We start from the raw sequence: 25475 nt of genomic DNA on the forward strand, positions 1-25475 counted from the left end.
GCAGGGGCTGGCAGGGATGTTCTGCCTCCACCTGCCAAAGCTGCTGTGTCTGCTGTGCCACCCTGGGTGGGTGGGCTCATGAGACACATCAGCCCAGCAGCTTCTGCCCAGTGCATGGAGCTTTGGCTTCAGCTCCTGGATGCCTTCCATCTGCTCTACTCACCCGGTGTGATGAGCAGCCCCATGAGTGATGCTTAATGCGGTTCGTTTCTCTGGAGGCCACCAAAATCACAGACACACACTCATTAGATGGCACAAAAGGTGTATTTGCAAATAGGGTCAGAGCAGAGTCAAAAACTCAGATTACTCTGAACCCACCAAGGAATTTTGCAGGCTGTATTTATCTTTTTCCTCCTGGGCACGTGTGCAGAAACAGGAACTCTTACAGCTCACTTCCATTTCATACAAGCATACATGTGGTTACATCACTACATACATCGCATGTATATTATAATTAACTACTTAAGTATGCAGGGCGGAGAGGTAAATATGCATCAGCTAATTAAGCATGCTCAGAGACTACTATAGGTCACCAAGAGTTTAAACCCCCCCACCCTTTCAAGGACACAGTCAGTTGAATTCCAGCTTCTGTAATCTGCATGAGAAAGGCTAGGGAGAAGCTGGGGGAGAGTCTGCGATTTAGTATAAGAAAAGCTGTGGCAAGGCTGGGCAAGGAAAAAAGTCCTTGGCAGTGTTTCTTTCTTATCAGGTGCAAGATGCAAGCTGTGCATTTCTAACAATACTCCATTTCTAACAATATTCCATTTCTAACATGAGGATGGGCAGAGTGGATGGAAGGCAGCCGGAAGTGGAGCCAAAGGTCCATGCATTTGCCAGAAGTCACCAGGTTGAAGCTTCCACCCACCTGTACCAGTGCTGCGTGGCACAGCAGGAGCAGGAGCCATAGCTGGAGGTGAGGGGAGCAGAACAGCGCTGCCAGGCCCAGCCAGTGTGCAGCTTCCCCTCAGATTTCCAGCCCCCTCCTATTGTAGAAATGTACTATATCTCAATCATGTTCATAAACAAACTCCATCTCACATTTTTTTTTATGGAAACAAGGCAAAATGATTGTTCCTTTAATATTTTTACATGAACCAAATTATATTAGAAGATAATGAAATTGTAAGGCTGCCAGATATAGATGTTAATTGCCAAAGAACCCTCTTTACCGCTTGAAAAGTCAATATGCAGTGTATTACTTGAAACATATTGCAGGCATATGCAACAGTCTTTATACTTCCCATACAGCAATTTTGAAAGCATTATTGCAAAGCTGACATTTTATTCCTGGAAACATACACGGTCAGTCATTAAATCACAGTCAATAACATGGGGGGTAGGGAGGAGAAGGTATCGGCACATAAGGATGTGAATTTCTTTTCCTTGCATCAACATGCAATTCTGCTGTTAGTTCCAAACAGAGGAGTAAGAAATAAACTTTTCACTTTTTTTATTCTACTGTTTAGTTGTATAAGAGCATCAAATAATTTACATCAGTAGCTGCAAAAGGAAGCATGAGAGCTAAATGGTTATTCTGAGGCCTACTTTTAGGACTTCAGAGGATGCAAATGGGCCTTAGGTCAAAGTAAACCATAGAAAGCTTCTTGTTAACAACATGACTTATATTTCTGGGTCCAACACAATATGACCCACAATGAGGTGAAGTCAATTTATTTAGATTATTAAACACTTGAACAATTACTCAAACATTTGATTCTCTCAGTGCAGTTCCTCATAGACAAAGATCACACTGCCTAACAAGTCAGAAGATGGCATGTAGGGAAAAGGGATAGATATAGTATCAAGCTTAACTGATTTAGGTTAAATTGGTTTATTACACTTGTGTCCCAGATCCCCTCCAGATTCAAGTTAAGTTACAGTTTACCAGCATCCCAGGATGCTTTGCATCTTCCCCTTGCAGGGTGGACAGCTTTGGCCCAGAACTGCCTGCTCCAGCTGAGCAGGGAGGCATGCTCTAGTGCCCCCTGGCTTCTGGCCTGAGCCACTGCAGGCATGTAGCTGCATTTCCAGAATCAAAAGTGAATGTCTGTTCACTTGCTTATCTGTTCAACCTGCGCAGGTTAGCCTAACCTGCAAAGATGGAATCAATTCAGCCTCAGGCTTTTTGACTGTCTGTACTTAGCTTTTGTGCTCTTTGATCATATTTCCGATCATCTATCTGTTTCTATGATACCTTTTACTGTAAGGTCTCACTAACTCTTCACCTCTAGTCTGCTCAGTACTTGGATGAAAGTAAAGTTAACTCTTATAGAATGCACTTGCCTGATGGGAGGTCAGATGAGCAACTGATATTTATATATATTCTGAAAATCCCAGATCACAGAATCATAGAGAAGTTGGGTTGAAGAGACCTCCAGAGGTCATCTAGTTCAACCCCCTGCCTAAGGCAGGATCATCCCTACCCAAGCCACCCTAGACCATCTATCTAAAACAGGGGTAGGCAACCCCTGGCACACATGCCAGAGCATGGCATGCAAAAGCATTTTGCTTGGCACTTGCACCTTGGGGAAGGGGCTGGAGCTGTGTTGCCACAACAAGGACTGGGCCCCTCACAGCTTCTCTGCCATCTGCTTCTGGCATGCCAACATCTTTCAAGTCGAGTTGAAACCCCAGGTTTGAAACACTAGAGAATTACTGCTCCATGGAACTGACTTTTTCACTGTTTCTTTGGCATCTTTATACGAGATCCCCAAATATTCCACACAAACAGCATCAGGCTCTTCTCTGCTAAAAAATGTTGCTGACCCCTGCTAACAGGTTATTTTCTCTGTGTTCCTATTAATAGATACCCCTGTTGTGATCTAGGACTGGACACTTTTCCTTACATGCCATCTTCTGACCCCTGATCTAAACTCTGTGTAAAACTACCGTCAACCCTGCCACAAGATACAACACCCTAACCCTCTACAGGTAAAGCAGGAGAACCATGGCAACCAATGTTCTGCTTCCATAAAAGGTTGCTAATATACACCCAAGAGATCCCAGGTTAACACACCATCCCACCTCCCCACTCCATTTCCCACTTCCCTTCCCCATTACAGAGGAAGGTAAAAACCCACACAGTCTGTACCAATTTGACCATGGGGTAAAAATCCTTCCCAACTCCAGATGGAGGGTGCTATGTAAATGCAAAACTGAACTAATTAACAATTACTACTTTTTTTGTATTTTTCCACTGAAATTTCAAATGTTGAAAAACATTGATAGAGTTATTCTTGCCCTGTTAATGGAAATGTAATCAAATAAAGTAGTAATAGATAATAAAATGATGCTAATTTACTCATGGCTACTCATTTTTCCTCACATTGGTTTATGGTTTCAAAAGAGCGGATTAACAGGTAGGGTAAGAGTGATGTAGCCATGAAGGGATATGAAGAATACTTTGCATTTGAAAGCTTGTCTAACTTTATCTCAGTTACATAGCTTGCCCGGTAAAAGTTACTACCATAAGAAATCCTTGCCTCTCACAGATTAAAGGTGACAGAAGACCTGGACTCCAAAGGGACTAAGGAATTCTGGGCTGTCATGTATCATCTAAGTATCTGCATCGTGGTGTAATATTTATTAAGTCTGGCTCTCTGGTAGGTTTTGCTGTTCCCGAAGGAAATATTTAAATCCTTGTATCAATTAGATGTCTCAAGCTTTTAGTGTCCAAGGACAACAGCATCACAGGAGAGAGATTAAATATCTGAATAACGTTTTAGTTGAATTTTTTTTTCTGACAGGACTCTGGTAAGGAGGGCTTTAAATGCTCAAACATAAATTCTGGCTTTCATAGTGTCCCAGGGACTGCTCTTCAGTTGTGAGTAGCTGGCTGGTAATAGCATTGTGGTTCTAATTCCAGAAATGTTGTGCACTGGCCGTGAAACCCCCATGAGCCACAACAGGAATCCCAAAATGGTTTCAGCCCAGTTTACAGTTCTTTGACTTAGAAGCAATGTAGCTAGTCCACAAAGCACAGTGATAGTAGATTGACAATACTGTATTGATACAGAACACTCTTCTTTTTTAAGAAACCTTATTGTGGTTTCTCAACAGGGAGGGAACCTGGAACTTTCAGCACTACGCACAAATTGTACCACTTGTACAAAAGGTGTCTGGTGATGGCAGCAGGAGTCATCTTGTAATCTGCATAGATCAGTCACCACATGCTTACAAAATATCCTTGAAGTCTGTAATATCCAAATGACCTTAACCCTTCAGAATCGGACTCCATAGCAGTTTTCTGGCAGACCCTTTTCTAAATGACAGTGGATATTGTCCCTTTGTAGGACCATTTTAAACAATTCACAATGACAATTCATGTTTAATCTATCTATTTATCGTACTAGCACAAAAAAGATTTTTTAAAAGTACTAAGTGATTCCAAAGTTCAAAGCTGCAGTACTTTATTTTTCCAGCTCTATTTAAGAAAATTTCACTGAAGCTTTAAAGATAGAGGCTTCACAGTAGATAAAACTCTCTGCTTGTGGTCATAAATCTCTAAGGGGCTTATTGCTGCCCTTTAAATTAATAGTTCATTTTCTTTATTTTTTTATAGCTCACTTATGCACTCCAAACTTTGCTTCTGTCCCTTAAAAAAGGTATATTGTGATTGGAATAGAAGTTTATCTTTTAGGAAGGGTATTGCTCAAGTGCTTGTCTTATTTCTTTATGTTTCCAATTTAATTAGACATTTTATAACTGTCACGGGGGGGGGGCCCAGGCGCAGCTGTGATCTCTCCTGGCACCCCCTACCGTGTCAAATGGGTGTCCATGCACCTTCATTATCTTGCCCGCCACATCTTGCTGGAAAATATGATCAAAGGCAGGCTGCCTTTTACCCCCTTGAGCATGGTGCTCTTAGTTATCCCAGCCCTTTGTCCCATGTGGGTCGATCTAGTGCACCCAGTCCTGTGGGCTGTGTGTGGCTCCTACCACCCCTAATACCATGCCCCAAGCCTCTCAGTTGTCCCGGACATTGTTAGGTCTATTATCTCTTCTTGGCGGCCCTCTCTGGGGCCTCTCCCTGTACGCTCGCCCTCCCTCGGGCCTTCTTATTCCTGTGTGCCCTCCCTCGGGCTTCTACCCATACGCTCGCCCTTCTCTGGGCTTCTTATCCCGATAAGGTGCAAATCGCCCTCCCCGGGGCTTATCCCAACACGATCGCCCTCCCCGGGGCTTTTTATTCTTGTCTGCCCTCCCTGGAGCTTCTTATTCCCGTGCTCACGCCCGCACTGGGGACTGTGACTCATGGTCCCGCCCCAACCAGGGCCTGTGCCTCACGCTCGCTCGCACTCGGGCCTTTTCTCATGCTTCCTGCGCTTTCGTCCCCCACCGGGACCTGTGCCTCGCGCTCCCACGCTCGGGGCTCAGGCGGCCTTAGCCTTACCTGGCCCCAGACCCCTTCCTGGGTCTTATGCCCCATTGGGGCTTTTTGCCTATGCCCACACTGGGCTCCTCTGGATATTGCCCCACTGGGGCCAGGGTCTATGCAACCCCCAAAATGCGGCACCCTCTTCAGTGCCAGGAAACCCCATGCTACTGGGGAGCTCCCCTGAGGCCTCCTCCAACCCCTACAGCCTCACCCGGTCCTCTGGTGTAACAATAAACAAAACTATAAGCCAATCGGCTGTAACACAAATTCTAGCCTCCTGGCTTAAAATGTAAACTCTAAGCCTTCTGGCTCATCAACATTACCATCCGTGCCAGGGGTTCTTCTATCTGGTATCCTCACCCAGGAACTGTTCAGGTCGTCAGGCTTCCCACCTCTGCCTACTCTCAGCAGAGCTCTGTCCTTCACAACTGCCAGAAGGAAACTGCCTGCTTGGCCTCAGCCAAGGCTGTTTATATAGGCCAGGCCCTGCCCCTTTCCTGGTCATCTGACCTCAGTGGTTGCCCCAGCAACCCACACCTGTCCTTTCGGAGCAGGCACTTCAGTGCCCTGCGACACATCTCCCCCTCCCAAGTTGGAGTCTTACTAGGAGCGGGGCGCGAAAGTGCCCTGTGACAATAACATATTTGCAAATCTCAAGAACCTTTAACAAATACATTTCCTGTTGTCAATATTTGATTAGCGCTACGTTTTATTCAAGATTTCCATTCTTTTACATAGCACACAGCCTTAAGTGCCCAATGAAGCACTCACATGCATAGCTTTTGACTCAGAATTCCCACCATGAGCAACACTTCTTCAAAACTGCAAGTCCAGCATTATCTTCTAGCACCACCAGAAATTTTATGGCAGCAAAGGCTTAATCTTCCAAGGTGCTAAGGGTTAAGTCCCCTACTTTGGTTTTACTCTCAGGGGAACTGTCACTAGTATTGCCTTGTAAAAAAGGGAAAGCAGAAGCTAAGGAAACTCTTTCCCTCAAAGCCAATAAAAGGAAGAAAGGGAGGGTCTGACTATAATGTGGACTATAAGGCAGAGGGAATGGTAAATTTCCTGAGTATTTCCTCCACTGCCAGCCAAGTAGTTATCTTTGCTGCACCACGGTCTTTGGTCGTTAGTTTTACTTCTACAGGTAGAAAAGCAAGTGTGATAAGTCTGAACTTGTTATAGACTGTGCTTTACTGCTATGAACTATTTAATTCAGCTACCTAGGGCATATTTGCTTTTATGTTCTCAGACTTGGATTAATCTTTTTGTATTATTATATAATGTTCTCATTTTAAAATGCTAGTTTATTATTAAAAAGAGAGAGAGAAGGAGAGAGAACAGGTTTATTACATGGAGGTTTCTAATATTATTTCTATTTTTTCCATAAGGAGCCTTCTGCCATTCAGAGGGAAAAGGGAAGACCCCTTCTTTTCCCACCCATGCTTAACACTTCAGTGCCCCCAACTCTCAAGCCAGATGGCAGACAATATTCTTCCGAGTGAGGATGAGTCACATGAAACAGAGAATAAGAATTTGCATTAACCAAAGTCAACTTCTAGACTTTATGGTTTCAGATAAAACTTGAATCCTAAGGGAATGAAACTCAGAAATAACCCTCCTCCTCTGCAAAACAGACGCACACAGTTTTTTAATTAGGTTTTTTTTTTTTAAATATCATGATTTTTAAGCAAGTTTTTAATGCTCAGGATTTTCAGTAGTATGGCTAAGACTCTCTTCTGAGTTCCTGCTAATTGTTTGGGAGTCACACAATTTCTTTCCTAGATCAAGCAGACTTTTCCATTGTACAACCTTGTGTTACAATGTACCATCATAACTCAAAAATGTGGAAGGCAGCATAATTTAATAACCTAAGAAAGGAACCCTTGCATTCTAATTCTGGATCTCACATTGACTTCCTGTACAGTCTTAGTCAAGAGTCAATAGAGACGACCATCAATGCAGACACATATTCTCTACTGCTTGATGCTGAATAGAATAATAAATGTGCTGAACAAATAACAACTAAAATTAATCTGCTTTATAAAGGCCCTATGTGACATATCAGTGTGATAACATCTATGAAAGAAAAGGTGCATCTAGTCCTGAATTTATAATCAAGTCCACAGATCAGAATTAGAGATGCAATTTTGTACTTCACTCAGAAGGAATTTAACGCCTCTCTGTTGTTGATAACATTGTTGAACCCTCTACCAAAATGAGTATCTATATCTCCTCTGCAGTGCTGGAAATAAGAAAGAAAAGCCTGAGTTTGAAACACTAGAGAATTACTGCTCCATGGAACTGACCTTTTCTCTCTGTCTTTGGCATAGATCATATACCAGATCCCCAAATATTCCACACAAACAGCATCAGGCTCTTCTCTTGACCTCACAGTTCAAACTCCATCATGTCAATTCATGCAAGGGAAACTTGTGACCAGACTTAAAATTAAAGGAAAACATTTGATTTAGCAGACCTAGGGCCCCAATTAAACATCACTTCATAAGCATAGCTCTAACATACATAAATCTGAAATTGACTTTATCCCTCATCAAAAGTGCTTGTAATCATGTGAACTTTTCAGAATGTCGCCTTGATTTAAATAACAGGTTTGATTTTGTTTTAAATATAATTCTAAGACTCTGAAGTACAGATATAAATCTATCCCTGAGCCATAGGTTGCTTAGCATTCGGTGTGGAACGTTTAAAGATTTCTGCTCTTGCACTGTTATTCAGTTGCCTCTGCATGGGCCTGGCCATCAGTCACACAGCAAACTGGTGGACACCCAACTGCATGCTATAATGCATCTTGTGTCAGGCACATTTCTCCCCACTCCACTCCCATGGTTCTCAGTCCTCAGTAACATTGCTCTCCCTCATGTCCACAGCACAAATACTGAAGCAAACTTACTAGCCAGGCTTTGTGATAATTCTATACTGCCAGGGCACTGGGACATATTCCACCCAACAATAGCTTGGCTGCCTTCAAGATGCCCAATATGGTCCACCTTTTCAAAACTCTTTGACTTTTCCTTACTTACTCAATGCCATGAAGAATGGTCAGTACAAGCACTGGTCAATCACCACATCATCTCTGGATCTACAGTCAGTCAGCCAGGATTTAATTGGCCATTATTTTGCTGTTATTTGGCACTTCTCAATCATTTTTGAATTGCTCAAACCTGTACCAGTGAGGACTTCACAATGGCAACAGATGCTGTGGACAAGTTCAAACCATGTCCCACATTGTTGACTCATGTCCATTTACAATGCTACCTGGTGGTCTTCAGGCTCTTCATACTGGAGATGACATCGCCTTAAGATGGCTGAAACAATATCATGAAACCATATATGCTAAATAAATCAATAAAGATTTTTAAGTTCATGTTTCTCAGGCTACACAAACTTCGTAAGCGGTGCCCACAAAGACACTTTTTTGTTCTGTGTACTGGTAAGAAACAATAGTTATGCCCATTCAGTTCATGAACCCCATAGTGCTGCTGGTCATGGAGCACTACAGCATGTTTGAAGGTGCATTACTGAATGTCTGAAGGTGCCACTCTTGCTGGAGTTTATGGTCCAGAGAAGGCCCAGGTTTCATTCCTTGGAATGCATCATGAATTCTGAGTATTATTATGTGTTAGTTATTGGGAATGGCATTAAAACAATGTTTCTACTCATATCCCCCATTGAGTTATTCTCAATTTTGGTATACTCTCCCTCTGACTATCTATCCAAACTTGCATTATCAATATCCATGAATTAGCTTGATAAACAATTCTTATTCTAGATTACCAGTTGAACAGAATTATACTGCCCCTTTCTCATGTACATAATGTTTCAGAATGAAACTCTTTGATATCAAGACCCTGAATCCATATGCCAAGCTCACAGATTCTATGCATCCTCACCCCCTGCAGTTTTGCAGGCTGGAGTATGCAAAATAATTTTTTATGGATCATCATTTTCTGATTCTATCCCTCCCACTTTCTCTGTCCCTCTTCCTTCCTTCTTTGTCACAATATGCAACCCCTCCATCTATAACAAAATCTTGTCCTCTAAAGTTCATGTAAACAGCACTTGATGTTTTCCTACTTAACAAACTGTCATTGCTACCATTTTGTTCAGCCTGTTCTTCTGCAAATTCATGTTGACTATCTTAAATGAAACCAGCTTTTTAAGAGTTTTTTAAAAAATGTATCCTTTTTTCAATTTTCGTCTTGAAATATCTAGTGCATGTTGCATTTTTTTTCAGTTTAAATAGGCCTTAAAATAAATTAGACTGAAAATGTTTTACCAAGGAATCACACAACGTTCACAACAAAAGGTATGCCTAAAGCTACATCCACAAACGAGAGTACCTAGACTGATGTCTGTGCAAAGCTTGCCACAGGGCTTGTCAAGTTTGTAATATTGTCCTCACTATTTCTAAGGCCTGAAACATCTCATCTTTTATCTTCTTTTCTGTTTTTAAGTAGAAGTTCCAGCGCCTTTTCCTTGTAAAAATATCCTTAAAAATAGAAGCAGATTACACTAAGGATGAATATTTGTCATTGGCTTCTTGTAATTATTCTGGGAATTCAGAAATGGCTTATGGGGACACTGAAACCTATAGTCATGATCCTCTCATTTTCTTGAGAGGACTTAGCACTGGTTTCATACCATTCATTAAAAAATTATGCTGGCTTATTTCATACCATCTTTTAGAAAAAATATTCCATATTTGTCCCACATTATTTTTCATTTCTCCACTTAAACTTTCTTTCCTAATCCAGGTCTACATTAGCAATGTTTTGTCAGTCTAAATTAGCATAGCAGGAAAACACTCCTAGAGTGGTAATAGCTTATTTTGGCAAAACTCCACCTCCTCCCTGGGGTACAACTGTAGCCTATGAGAAGTGGTGGCAGTGCCTGGGCAATGGCACCAGGGTAGAGCCACAGCCTGGCATGTGAGTGACTGGCAGTGGGGGGGAAATAAGGTCAGCATGCCCTCCTTGGTCCGTTACTCCTTAGCTGCTGGTGGCCTGGCTGGTGTGGGGATCCCAGCGGTAACAGTGAAAACAAATTCCAACACCTTGCTCTGCCCTCTTGCACTGCATCCAGCCCACTGGGCCATGGAGATGGCTCCTTCCTGTGCTGCTCCAGCCAGGCAACAGCCCTGTACCTGCTGTAGGCACAGAAATCTGGGGGGGCGTGGGCCACTCTCCCTCCCCAACATGTTGCCGAGGCCCCCTCCCAGCCCCCTGATGGGCCTATGGCTTGCCCCCCATAGACTTACCTGCAGGGAGCTGCTGAGGCTGCTTTCCACCAGCCTGCCTGGCTGCTATGTGTGTGCAGATGCACTTGTGCATGGTGCCCCTGCTGGTGAATGGCCTCCTCCTGTTCTCCCCGCAGCCCTTTAAAGGATCCCTGCTTACTACAGCCTCCTCTCAAACACCATAAAGCCAGTGATTTTCAACCTTTTTTTATTTGTGGACCCCTAAAAAATTTTGAATGGAGGTGTGGACCCCTTTGTATTGTAAGTATTTTTGATTGTTCATAGTAATCTTTCACAGACCTCTTAGACATAGTCTGCAAACTCCCAGGGGTCTATGGACTACAGGTTGAAAACCACTGCCATAAGCTATTTTGGCACTATACAAGGGACATTTGCCAGCAAAGCTATCAGTCAGTGACCACATACTTTTCATCCCTGAACAATAAAGCTATGTTGACAAAACATTGAAGTGTAGACTTAGCCTTTCAATAGCCTTGGAAGCTTATGCTTCACAGAACCAGTTAATCTCTATGGTGCTACCTATCCCAGCCTTATGCTTGACTTCAGACTAACATTGGTATTTTTATTAGGGATTCTAGAGGGCAGGACAATTCATTTCCTTCCAAGAGGGAAGGCAAAGGCTGTCATCACCAGAATAGACAAAATTCCAAGGTTGGCTGAAAAGACACCATTTGTATTGATCCTTGCTGACACCAAACATACTGCACTGCTCCACACAGCCATGACAACTTCAGGAATGGGCTGAAGCAGAAAAGAAACCAGTTGATCTTCTTATCAATACTGTCTGTTCCTTAGACAAGGATAGCAGGTCAAAAGTAGTGAAGATGAACAGCTGATTGGTTAGGCAAGTGCTGCACAAAGGAAGATTTTTGGTTCTGTAGTATACCTACCATGGAAAGAGAAGACAGGATGGTTCTGCCAGCTTTCATCTTAGTAGCAGAGATATAATTTTTCTGGGTGTAAATTTCACTACCGTAGCTGAATGGCTTTTAATTCATCATAAATGGGCAAATTAATAAAGGGACAATTACTTACTGCTTGGATATATACAAAGGGGAATTAAAAGTAGAATTAGGGATTTGGACTTGTCTTTGTACATGGCATTGGGGAGACTGCTATTAGATGACTATGTCTGATTTTGATATTCACTTTCAAGAAATACTGTAGAGTGAAAAGGGCCACAGAAATGATTCATGGGCCAAAAACCAAGTGTAATAATGAGAGATATATATCCATTATTGAGAGGATTTTTCTAACAGCCAGACAGGCAGAGGGGTTAGAAGATCAAATGGTTAGAAGTTAAAGTTATAAAATATTAACCTTGAAGCAAATGAAATTTTGTAGATATATGGGTAAATAGACAAGGAAACAGCTTATCAAGAGGTAATGGCTTAGAGTCTTTAAAATGAAACTAGGTATTTTTCTAAAGAGATCCTTTAATTCAGTCTCTTAGAAAAATTAGCAGCATCCTGGCCTTCGAGTCAATAAATCTTACCACCTCACTGTAAAAATGTAAATGATCACATTCATGCCTACTACACAGAAATGCAGTGATGATCACAACTTGTAAATAGAGGTGCACTGACACATTGGTCCATATCATATTGGCACCAATAAAAGGAAAATTGACATTATTGGCAGTCAGGATTTTTTGGATGATGTGGCTGATAACATCACTGAAAAATGCTACATGCATCGGCACGGCTGTGGCATGTACATGTCAAGAATGCAGTTCAGCCATGTGGAGAGCAGCATCCTACTGGTAAGTCTGTTGGGGGGAAGGGGCATAGAGGGGGCTGATTGAGGCCCTTATGGTGAGGGAGGGAGTGGGGTGGGGGCTAGAGCTGCAGCAGGGGTGGGGGCAGGTGCTGCTCAGCCAGGGCAGGGAGTGGGATGGAGACATGAATGGCTCATTTGGGTGATATGGCTCCTGCCATTGCATGCACCCCCAGGGAAGTGCCCCCTGGATTTGTGCATGGGCTAAGGGCAGGCTGCTGCTGCAGGCTGGGACCGGGGGCAGTATTGGAATCTTCCTGGTGAGGGGGCTGCACTCAGAGTAGGCAGTGGCAGCATTGGGAGGGAGGTTATGGGGTGGGCTACAGCCATCCCAAAATTAACTGCAGCCCCCCTGAACACCACCTCCCAGTGATGCCACTCCCTGCCCCAAGTGCAGCCCCAGCCCAATCCACTCTTCCCTGCCAGGAAGAGCCCAGTACTGCCTTCATCCCCATCCAGCCCCAAGCACAGATCCAGGGGGGACATGCCCCCCATGCCTCCCTTGCGGGGGTGTGTGCAGCTGCCAGGAGTTGACCCTCCACTTTGTGTATCCCCAGACAAGCTGTCAGCTCTGTCCTGTGCCCCATCCCATCCCATCCTGCCAGCACAGCACATTCCCCTGTTCCAGCCCCACTCCCTCCCTCACTGTGGGGACCTTGTTCTGCCCCCCACACACCCTTTCCTTCCCCCATCCCTTCACCATAACAGACTTACCAGCCAGGCACTGCTATCCAAGCTGCTGGGCTGTATATCAGCAATCAAATTGGTATCAGCCAATATGGCTCATTAACAATTGGCCATTGGTATCAGCCCAGAGAATCTTTATCAGTACACTCCTACTTTTGAAGTGTCATTTGAATGCAAAAATTGATCTAAATATGCACAAAGCCAACCAGTGCTACTGCAGCTCTCAGGTCTGAGTCATATTCAGATAACTGTCTATTGCACAGTTCTTATTAGCCATACTGGATATTAGAGATGCAAGTTTAGCTTAAAATATTATCTGCTAACTTCTTACAATTATATCAGTTAAATAGTTAGCCTATAGTTCATACCTAGTTTAGTGACCTCTGGCAGGAATGGCCCAGTCCTAGCCCCTTACGTGTTCATTATGCTCCTGGCATTGCATGGGTCCCAGGCTGCTGGTGGGGAGCAAGCCTCTGGCAGAGGGTGGTTGGCATGGCTGAGCCACTAGGGGCCACTGCCCAGCTGCAGAGCCACAGCTTCCCCTTGCCCCCATGGGCAAGGCCTGGGGCTATGGATGGAGCCAGGGCAGTGGAACCTCTCCTATGCCCAGATCCTGTGATCAGCTGTGCCTACCTCCCCCTGCCTGCAGCTCAATTCCCACCACGGCCTAGGACTGATGCACTTCTGGGAGCATAGTGAAGACATAAGGGGCTGGGGCTGGGCCTTTGTTGGAGGTCACTAAACACTAAACAGGAAACAGCATAAATGTAATCGTCATGTAACCATTTACACCCCCACTGGATATGAACACCACTGAAAACTGTTGACTTCCATTTCAAGATGCTGTTAACTGAAGATCTCCTCCTCTCCCCTGCCAGCATTATCTGGAAGCATTCCAAAGACTCATTCCATTAACTCTTCTCAAAGCTCAGTGCAAGACATTGCCATCTGCATGGACACTTATCTGTTTTGCTAATGGGTAATGCAGGAGATGAAAACAGTTTTGCAGCCCTGTCCAGTTACAGCAAGGTATATGATATTCCTAGCTATCTTTTCTACAACTCTACACAAGACAGGTATATTTGAGCTGTTTCAGAAACACTGCCATTTTTCTCTAGGTACAAATGAGGAAGTTGCCTTACAAAGAAGTTTTCACTGCATAGGAAAAAAAATACTGAAACAGATTATTCTCTGGGTGGGAGAAAATACTTCTAATTTCCAAACAAAAGCAGGAAATCTTGGATACATGCACTTCTATCTCCAAAGGAAAGGATTCTGACAGTCTGTTCTAAGATTATTTACTTTAGTCCAAAAATTTTCTGATTTGGCACCAGTCCAGGTCTGCCTCGATTTGGTTTCTTCCCATCGCTGTGTTTGCTTCATCCCATAGTTTGGTGTCATCTGTGAATTTGGACAAAGTGCTTTCCACGCCCTCATTCAGATCCCTAATGAAGATGCTGAATAGTACCGGCCCAAGGACTGAGCCTTGGGGGAACCCACTGCCCACATCTTTTGAGGTTGATACTGACCCATCCACCACCACTCTCTGGGTATGACCCTTAAGCCAATTTGCCACCCACATGACTGTGTAATTGTCTATAGCACAGCCATTCAATTTTTTTGTAAGAATAGGATGGGATACTGTGTTGAAGGCCTTCTGAAAGTGCAAGTAGATGACATCTATCTTGACTCCTGCATCTAAGCATATAGTGACCTGGTCATAGAAAGAAACAAGGTTAGTCAGGCAGGATCTACCTGCTATGAACCCATGCTGGTTGCCCTTCAGCATTATATTACCGTCTGGATTCTTACAAATGTGATCCTTGATAATTTTTTTAAGGGTTTCCCAAGAATAGAGGTGAGCTTAACTGGTCTATAATTACCTGAATCCTCCTTCCTTCCTTTCTTGAAAAGAGAGACCACATTGGCTCTTTTCCAGTCCTTTGGGACCTCACCTGAGCACCACGAGGGCTCAAACAGCTGTGCCAATGGCTGTACTATGACACTAGCTAATTCTTTCAGTAGCCTTGGATGGAGCTCATCCGGTCCTGCTGATTCAAACACATCCAGCCCTTTCAAGTGTCTCTTTACTAGGTTGGCACTGACTGTTAGTGGGTTGGTGTTTCTCCTGCTTCTGTCAGTAATGCATTTGGGAGATTTGTCTAGATCTGAGTTCAAGAACACAGAGGAAAAAACTCATTGAAGAGGTCTGCTTTCTCCCTCCTCTCTGTCATCAACTGCCCATGTCTATCCTGTAGGGTGCCTTCTTTTTGCTCCCTACATACCTGAAGAAGGACTTTTTGTTGTCCTTAATTTTTGTCACCAGCCTAAATTCTAATCCTGCTTTGGCCTTCCTAACTGACCCCCTGCAAGTGCAAGCCAGGGAGGTATACTTCTCCTTGGTAGCAACAACCCTGCTTCTACAGCCGGTATGCCACTTTTTTGGCCCTTACTTTCTTGGAGTTCTCTGATTAGCCAGGAGGGCTTCTTGGCCTCTTTGCCCCCTTTTCTATGCAGTGGGATTGCCTCCTTCTGTGCCCAAAGGATCACTTCCTTGAGGAATGACCACCCTTCCTGGACCCCCATTTTGTCAATACTCTTGAGCTTTAATGCCCCACTAACTAATCTCCTAAGCACACTGAAATCAGCCTTTCTGAAGCCTAGCACTTCTGTCCTGCTGCTTACTTTCCCCACCCTTCACCACATAGTGAATTCAATCAATTGATGATTACTACTCCCTAGGTTATCTTGTATCTGCAGATCCCCCACAGGCAGCACCAAGTCCAGCAAGGCATTCCCCCTGGTGGGATCATCTACCTCTTGCCTTAGATGGAGGTACTGTATGCAAGTTAAGAACCTACATGAGTGATTAGTTCTGGCTGACTGCTCCTCCCAGCAGATGTCAGGGTAGTTTTGGTCACCCATGACAACCATCTCCCTGAAAGCTGCCCAGAAAATTCCAGGTCTAGCTCATCCTCCAGGTGTGGTGGTCTATGGTAAGCTCTCACTATCAAGTCCCTTTCCCCCTGACCCCTTTGTAACCTAACCCAGAGTATCTCAGTTTGACCCTCCTCTGATCCCATCTTGATTATACAAGATGTATATTGTTTCTTCACATACAGAGCAACGCCCCCCAACTTTTCCCCCCCACTCTGTCCCATCTGTATAACCTTCAATGCTCACTGCCCAATCATGAGTAGGGTCCCACTAGGTTTCATTTAGCCCAACCAGGAGTACAAGTTCCTTCTGTTTATTCCTCATGCTCCTAACATTAGTGTAGAGACATTAAAGCCCCCCAGTGGTATTCCCCGGTCTTGATGTCTATTGGGTCCCTTAGTGCTTACCTGGGCTGATCCAGTGTATGACTTGTGGCTCTCTGAACCTAGGTTTTCATTGTCCACTGCATCCCTGTCCCCTGATGAACCTTTCCCTCCTGTCAGATGCTGCTCCAAGGCATCCACTGGAGCACAGGCTCGCTGCTCTATTGTGTGGTGTACCTGTCCCTCACTGACCCCTGCCTGCAAGAGAGCTGGCACCAGCTGGAGGTACAGGTGTTGGAGTGAGTCTGGGTATTGGTGGACCTGTTACAGTGCCTGTCCCTTCAGAGGGAGGCACTTGTGTTGAACCAACTCATCTTGTCCATGCTCTGGCACCACTTCCACATGCTGCCTGTGCTCCTGGAGGTCATGGTCAGGCTCCACAGATGGGCACTGGAGTTCTTCTGGCTGGAACAGCACTGGGTATCTGCGGGGGTCCTGAGCCTCCCCCTGCAGGAGGGTGGGGGGCCTGGTTTGCCTCTACAGGCAGGTCCTGACCTTCTGCCTTCAGACCCTGCAGAGACTCCTGTATGGTGCTGGTAGCCACGTGGCATGGAACCAGTTGGAACACACCTTCTTCCACCGCCTCTGAGGACTCCTCTATGACCGGCAGCTCTTCTACACGCATGAATTCTGCCTCATGTAGGATATGGAGAGCTGCCAGTTTTTTAACCAGGACCTCCTCAGGGCCTGGGGACTGGTCTCTGCTTTCAGGTCCCCCTTGTGGGTGGCCTGGGGCACTTACCTGCTCACTGAGCTGCTGCTGTGGAACCCCCAGCTGGCAGTCTCAGCGATGGTGATGCCCTTGGTGCACCAGAGGATGGCCCAGGTGGGTCTCACCTGGATCAAAGACCTCTTGGAATATGCCAAGTGGGAGTGGGTGGGCCCTGCTGCGTTGGCTGGGTGCATGGATCTGTCCACAGAGCATGTGTTCTGCTTGCACCTAGTCCAAGAGGTGAAATCTGCCTTGCTCATCAATGCCCTTGCCTTCCTAGAGCAGGTCCTACATGCAGGTGGTCCCTGGCCCTCCCCCTCCAGGTCCCCCATCCCAATGGAGTAGCTGGTGAGGCTTGCACCTTGGTGGGCCCTATGGCACTCTTTGCTGCATCATCTCAGAGCAGGCTGGGGGGCACAGGCCTGGTCTGCTTTTTGTTGGCCCACTGTTGCCAGCTTTATATGCTCATCTACCAAATGATCCATCACACTGCCCTTGCATCCTGCCCAGACACCAAGTGGTAGGACACCCTCAGTGATAGTGTGATGGACCCCAGTGACTTAGCTTGTACTCCACCTTGATCCCACATGCCATCGGGGACCTCAGGTGGTGGCTCCTCCATGGATCCATTGCCACAGGTGTTTATCTGGCATGGTTTATGGCTGCCTTGACACGTGCCAGTTCTGTGGGCAGAGACAGACTCAGGTGCATGTTTCTTGAGTACACCAGTTTGCAGCCCCTGTACCTCCTCCTCCAGAACCTCCTGCAGTTTTCTCTGCACTTATTTGTTTTTTGCACATCCCATCTGTGGCCCCACCAAGCCCCAGGACCTCCTGGTCAACCTCCTCCTGGCCCTGGGCAAGCTTGCTGTCTATCTTACTAGAAAGGAAGCTCTGGCTGGGAGGGTTCCCAGGGACTGTGGGGCCATTTTGCTGAGTCTCCTCCATTCCCGTCTCTGAGCAGAGCATCACTGCGCAGCAGCTGCTGGCTCTCTGGCCACCTTTGAGAGTCAGTGGGCGCTGCCTGGGGTACTCTGCTCGGTGTCCCCCAGTGTTACACTTTTTATGGAACCTTTAACCCACCTGCAGATTCTCTTTTGTCAGCTTTTGTCCCGCATAATTAATTGATGCTCTTCAGCTCTCACTGCCCCACTAAGTGGTGGCTTTTAGTGATGTAGTGGGCAGCTACCCATGTACCTGAAGGCAACAAATAGGCCTGTCAGTTGCTGCAGTTTTTATGCCAACTGCAACTTAAAATGCAAAATTCAACATGAAAGATCCATCTTGCCTTAGTCTAGAATCTCTACTATTGATTCTAGGTAAAGCCACAGCACCATTTAAAAAAAAGCAAAACCAAAACAAAACAAAATGTCCAGCCACCCAACCACTAAAAATGTCCTTAGAAATAAAATTCCAACTTGCAGTGAGACTCACAAAGCAAATACACCTGTATGTGTTTTATCTTGCTATAGTATCAAAGTTTTTAATCAAAGAAATGTAAAGTTTCCATTTAGAACACAAAACAATTAAAGAGTATGGCATACAGCTTCAGCTTCAGCTTCATAATTCAGCATAGCTCTAGTGGCACCAGGAGCTAGGGAGGGACATTCAAAAAGCTGGAGCCTGAACTGATTCAATCTTTGCAGGTTAGTTTAACCTGTGTAGATTGAACCGATTTGCAAGCGAATAGACATTCCCTTTTGATTCCAGAAATGCAGTACTTCAAGCTGCAGTACTTCAAGCTAGAAGCCAGGGGGCACTAGATAAGTCCTCCCTTCCTTCCCTTAAACTCCTCTGCCACCCCTCTCAGACACAGGCATGAGGACCCTAGCCAGGGTCTGCCCAGCTTTCCCCCCTGTTTGCTGCTCATATGACCAGCAACCTGGATAGAGCTGGCCAGCATGGCCCTGACATCTGCCTGGGACTGGGGCTGTGACTAGCTGGGGCTGTGCCAAGCTGGCCTATAGGTGTTGCTGAGGGTAGATGCAGAGGGGCAGCGGGTGAGGAATTAAATTCCCGTCTCCAAGTGGGCATGGGACCCCAGCTGAGGTCTGCCCAGCTTTCCTGCTGCTTCTGCTTGGGTGGCAGGGGGCTTGGCCAGAACTGGCCAGTATGGCCCTGCTATCCACGCAGAGCTGGGGCTGTGGCTGAGGCTGTGGCTATGGAACTGAGCCAAGCCAGCTTGTGGGTACTGCTGAGGGCAGATGTGCAAGGGCCAGCCTGGGTTGGGCCGCAGGCGCTGGGCTGTTCCCAGCAGGCTGCGGCTTGGGTTGGGGATGCAGGGGCTGTGTGACCACACTGCACCTGGCTCCCCATGCCCAGGCTGGGTGGGGCTGTCAAGGAGCTACAGCCAGCTGGGCAGGGCCCTCCCCAGTGGCTGCAGCTCCATGACAGTCCAGCCTGGCAGCACAGGTGGGGACTGACTGGGTAACGGGCTGCCTGGGCGGCTTGGAGGCAACAGCAGGCCTTGAGCCCAGCAGCTGCCTGACATAGCAGTTGCCACTCCCTGTCCTGTGTGGCACCTGGTGGCTGCAGCTGCATCACAAGCTGTGGGGTGGCCAGGGCCAGGTGGGCTGTTCTGCCCCCCTTGACTCTACTTGCTCCAGCCACTGCCAGATTGCCCTGCTTTGGTTGTCAAGTGGTTCCAGCTCTCAGCTGCCTTCCACCCACTCTGCTCATCTGGCATGATGAGCAGCCTCCGTTGATGGGCACAGTGGGTGGAAGGCAGCTGGCACTTGCGCCAGAGCTCCATGTGCTGGGCAGAAGCCACCGGGCTGAAGCTCCCCCTGCCTTCACCTGCTACCTGGAGCGGTGGAGCAGGGGTAGGAGTGGGAGGGGGAGTAGCTGTTGGAGAAGAGGGGAAACTGGCTTGGCCAGGCAGGGATGTTCTGTCCCCCTCTGCTCCACTCGCTTCCAACTGCACCTCCAGCTCCAGCTACCGCCCTGTGCAGCGCCACTCAGGGAGACGGGAGCTTCAGCCCTGCAGCTTCTACCCAGTGCATGGATCTCTGGTTCCAGCTGCCATCCATCCCCTCCACCTGCCTACCCAGAGCAGCATGGCACAGAGCAGCAGGGGAAGGAGTGGCAGTAGCTGTAGTTGCAGCAGCAGCACCTGGAGGTGAGGGGGACAGAACAGCCTGCCGAACACTGGGCAGCTTGTAGTTTGTGATGTGGCTGCTGCTGCCAGGTGCTGCACAGGACAGGGGGCACAGCAATGGCTGTGGTGGGCAGTTGCCAGGCTCAGGGCCCACTACAACCTTGCAGTTGGCCTGGGCAGCCTGCTACCCAGCCAGCCCCAACCCATGCTGCCAGGCCAGGCTTTGACAGCCCCACCTGGCCTGGACATGGGAAACCGAGGGCAATCTGGCTGCACAACACTTGCAGCCTCATCCTGAGCTGCAGCCCGCTGGGAAGGACCTGGCTCCCCGAGGCCCAGCAGCACCCATGGGCTCAGCCCCACAGTTTGCTTCAGGCTGCATATGGGGGAGTGGGGGGGAGGCTAACAGGGGACCCTGGCTGTGGTTCCCCAGTGGGAGAGGGGAGAATAATTTCCCTCCCTGCTCCCTTTGCCTCAGGGGACCATGCTGGCCAGTGTGTGGCCATGCCCCTGCCCCTGCTCTGCTAAAGAGCAGAGGGGTGGGGCCACTCTGCTGTCTGGAGCACAGAGCAGCCCAGCGCTGAAAAGTATGCTGGATTGCTGGAGGATTCTGGTTTAACTTAAACCAAGAAGGGGTCTGGGACAGAAGGTGCATAAACGAGTTTGACCCAAATCAGTTAAGTCCGATACTACAGTCAACTAGGTTTATCCTAAACCAGTTTTGGCCATTTTGAAACTGAGTTATGTGCTCTGAACTTCTGTTCTGTTACAGGTTTAAGCCAGTTTCTGATCACTCAAACCAGTCTATGTGCAACTGCTGTCCCTAGGCAGGCAGGCTACCTCAATCTGTACAAACTGAGAATCTGGCTCTTTATTTTTGTAAATATATGGACATAAATATTTTTATTGTCATGTAACACTCAGATCTCATGCAAACATCCAAGTTGCTATCAGCAGGAAAATGCTTGATATGTTTATTAACCAAACACAGCTTTCAGCTGCCTGGTTTTACAGAAAGCCCATAAACACAGAGTTTCAGTTTTTTCCAAAGAGTCAAAATACTTACGAAAGGACATTCCCAATGTAGGTATAATATGAACAGCAGTAGGGGGTAGTCCCATCACAGCAGTAAGATTTGCAGTCATTATCACATTGAGCAAAACAATCTCCTACTAAATAAAGATAGAATGAATGCAGTCAAGCATTTTTTAAAAATTCTTTATACCACAGCTATAAGCAAGCAGGTCACCTAACAGTTTTATTAAATGATATGATGCTTAACCTGACACAGTAATCCACACTCCAACAAAACTCCTACTGGTTTAAGTTTGAGTAAGGAGTACAGATTTAAGTGCACTGTCTAGTGATACTGTGCATGTTGGCTATATGGATTCTTTCTCTCATGGTTTTTTTTTTTTATGTCAAATGTTAACAGTACAGATCATCATTTTAACATCAGTGCAAAGAAAGACCTAGGACCAGATTCTCTATTTCTTAGCATTTTGTGCTTGACAAAGAAGAATATGTAAGGCTGTCTTGGGACCTGACAGTGGGCATGCCTACAAGCTCGTTAATGTGCAGTAGTTACTGTGCATTTAATTTAGTACTTCCTCAATGAAGTACTAAACGAAAAATGTGCATTAACTACAGTTACTATGCAGTAGCACCGGCACATGGTATTTTTTGTGACAGTTTGTGTGCAGTAGCCTAATAACACTGCACGGTAGCTTTTTAGCATGATTTTTGACTGGCATGCTACTGCACAGTGTTAATAGGCTACCGCTCAGTAAACATCTCGTGTAGATGCACCCTGTATGTCCCCGATTCCCTGTTACTTTATAAAGGTGCATATCTATCCTGCCTCCTGATTCCTTGGCCAATCCTCATTTCTGTGTATGAGTTAGGGCACCTTATTTTAATCTATACCTGCTAGCGATGTCCTTCCAATGAACTGTCTATGAGTTATGGACAGCATGAGTGCAGCAGCCTGGCAACAGCTCTTCCTTGCTTGACCCTATCCTTGGGTCACCCCTTATACTAGTTTGGTGAAGGGACTGGCAATCCTAGCTCTATCCTACATTAGAGCACTTCTGTGCCAGGGACATTTTCAACAAGGAACATGATAAAATATCTTTCTACCTTCTCTCCACTTCCAGCCCCCACCTTTTAAAGGAAAGATAAATACACGAAAAAGAAAGAATAGAAAATTCTCTTCCCCTCCCTCACAAACCCAAATACCAAAGAAATATAGCAAATTAAAGAATGAATATCCTTTCATTAGTGAGAGAAACAATAAAGGCTGACTTCTCTGTATTTCTATTATCCATGGGGGGGTGGTTTATCAGTGTTTAAAGAAGCAAACCAACCCTCCAAAGTAAATGCCAAGACTCAGATAGTAACAAGTTGTGCCCTGAAAAGTAACCGTGCAAAAATATCATCACAGGACTTCATGTTTGTTGTCTTTCACTGACTTCTGGTACAATTTTGCCCAGTTTACCCATCAGAGATGTTTTGCAAAATGTCATTACTTCAGCCTGGGCTCTGAAATCCACTCAAATTCACATATATATAAACATTACTCCCAGTAAAAAGATTGTACAAACCAAACTGATTCCTCACTTACAGATGTACAGCCCCACCGAGGACTTAATTTGAAGACAATGGGTTTGTGCAAGTGTAACACTGGGTTTAATTGGGAGACATTTGCCCTTGTGCAACCACAGCACCTGCAAATTAAACCTTCATTTACATTGCCTTAATCCTACTAGTCTTCAGCAGGGCTTCTTGAGACAGGAAGGTCAGGCCCCTAATGCCTGGGGGCAGCCAGGGTGTTTTCATATATGGCTTTAAAATGTCATGCAGGTTATTGTTATTACATGAACAACATGTAATAACAGCTGTGTCAGATATTCTTTGAACAGCTACCTGATGCTGTGGGGTTTAACATTTTGCAACGTTTATTTCAAGGGATTGAGAGATTTAGTTCATTTGTTTCCATGCTAGAGCAAATAAAAACCAACACAATTTCTTGTATGAAAGCAGCCTCTACAAACATCCGGCACATAGTCCTCTCAATCAAGAAATTGTGGAAAGGGTTTTTACTTATTTTAGTATTTAAAATGATCAGCAATAATTAACTTCCCCCACACCAGAATAGCCAAAGTTACTGGACATCACATCCGCCATGGCTGAGTCATAAAATATAGTTAAATCTAAATGTATACACTTTATAATATTTAAGCATGACATCTTCAGGCTGACCATTTCAAATATATTGATTCAAGAAGCAGATGTCTAACTTCACTGTGGGATATAAGGACATGCATAAAACTACTTACCTGAAGAGGGCTTCACTAGTTTTTAGTGAGAGGGCCACAGTATACAGACCATTTGTTGAGCTAAATTCAAACCTAGTCTAAGTAGGTGGTAATCAGGTTCCTGACCTACCCTAGACTCTTTGTGAATGTCTCCCCCTTACTGCAGCTCCCCTTTTCTTTATGGTCACCAGAGACAGAGAGTTAGGTTTTTTTTGTTTTCCCCTTATTGTGCCATATAGACCTTCTCAAGGTAGTTGTGTGGCACTGTGGCAAAATGGCTGTTGCCCTTCTGCACAAACACTTCCAGCATATCCCTGTTTGTGGTCCTTCAACCGTACAAGGCTTATAAAAAAACTGCACCCTCCTTTAGACACAGCCATGTGCCTAGGCCTACACCAGGGTCTGTATGGGGACTTGGGAAGGCATTAGCTGAAGTTCCAGGTTGCATTTAAACACAAATAATTTGCAAAGGTTGCATTTGCTTCTCACACACATTTCAGTCTGTGCTGCAAGTGGCTCATTAATAAAGCTAAGGAGAAACTGGATCAAGTGAATAATTAAACAGGCCACTTCAGCAGATGCAGAGAACTGGATAAGAAGAGAGGCACTGCAGCAGATCAGCCTGTGTCTAGGGGCTGACCCTGTTCCCATTAAAGTTAACTGAGGCTTTACATTTACTTGAACAAGAACAGGACTGGGAAGGCACGGTAACTAGGGTTGCCAACTCTGTTTTAATCTATTCCAGGAGGTTTCATCACATGACAACACCAACATGCCTGCGTGGTTGTGTAGATCAGTTATGATGCGTAGACTCTACATCAGGAAGGCAAATGCACATGACTATTACATTTTAAAAACCCACTGGACTACTGTATTAGTCAGATCCAACATCTAATATTTATTTTAATGAATGTTCTACTCCTACCATTTATCTCAAGGGTACCCCAAGCGGTCTCCTGGAATTTATGTCTAATTCCAGGGCAATCCTGCAGGGTTGGCAACCCTGATAGTAATACATCTATTAGCTCCTATCAGAGCACAGCAAACAGCATGAAAGGCCTGCTCCTGCTCCCAATAAGTACAAGGCAAGACCCTAAATCAGTGATTCCCAACCACCCTGGGGTGCCTTGAGAGCCTTTCAGGGGCGCCACTGAGTGCCACACCATGTTGGGCAAACGATTTATAAAACCGTCCCAGAGACATCAGCTAGGTAGGGAATCCGCAGTGTGGAAAGCTGCACTGAGCTGCTGTGGGCTTTCTGAGCTCTTGGCAACAGAGGAACTGCCCTCTTTTCCTTCCATAGGTGAAAAAAAAAATATCAAATGAAGACTTTGTTGCGTCTCCAATCCAACCTTTCTGTGTGGTCTGTTCCCAATAATATTTTGCACAGGCCACTGCAAACACCAACTAAGTGGAGACTGCCAGTTCCTGGGGGGGAGGGTGTGGGACAAGCTGGGGCTAGAACTGCTTACTCTTATTCTCATGCTTTCACAAGAATGTACCAAAGAAACACCTGCAACTTGGTCTTCCGCTTTGTTGCGTGAGAAGGCAAACCACAAGCTAACGGCTAGAAAGTTCCAAACTTTGCAACCAATTTCGCAACTATGTAACCCGAAGTACGCCTGCGCTAATGGAATTTTCCAATACCTTCTAATCTAGTATATAAGCAATGGAGAATAGGCACTCGGGGTCGGCTTTGATCTGAGTCTCATGACTCCAGGCCGACCTGCTTGCAAGCAACAAAGGCTTTGTTTCTGTGGCTTGTGGTGTGACTCACTTCTGGGGACCAAATTGGAACTTAGCCTCCAGGAGCTTGAATGGCCCCTTGTACAACAATTCTGGTGAGCCAGCCAGGAGCGCTCTTGGACCACCCCGGGGCCGGACGACAAGACCGCCGTACGTGCTTGTG

General features: G+C 45.8%; 1 protein-coding gene across 1 annotated transcript in view; it reads right to left on the minus strand.

Moving 5' to 3' along the window:
• CYYR1 (cysteine and tyrosine rich 1) overlaps positions 1 to 23435 on the minus strand; it is a 78534-nt gene extending 55099 nt beyond the window's left edge. The window contains exons 1-2 of the mRNA XM_090043029.1: positions 23417 to 23435; positions 21316 to 21421 (exon numbers count right to left, since the gene is read on the minus strand). Of these exons, the coding sequence (XP_089899155.1) occupies positions 21316 to 21421; positions 23417 to 23435 (125 nt within the window). The remainder of the gene's footprint in view (positions 1 to 21315; positions 21422 to 23416) is intronic.
• Between the last annotated feature and the right edge of the window lie 2040 nt (positions 23436 to 25475).

This window comes from Crocodylus siamensis, chromosome 1 (genome assembly GCF_052110815.1).
Source record: "Crocodylus siamensis isolate JL-2025a chromosome 1, ASM5211081v1, whole genome shotgun sequence".
NCBI classification, from domain to species: domain Eukaryota; kingdom Metazoa; phylum Chordata; order Crocodylia; family Crocodylidae; genus Crocodylus; species Crocodylus siamensis.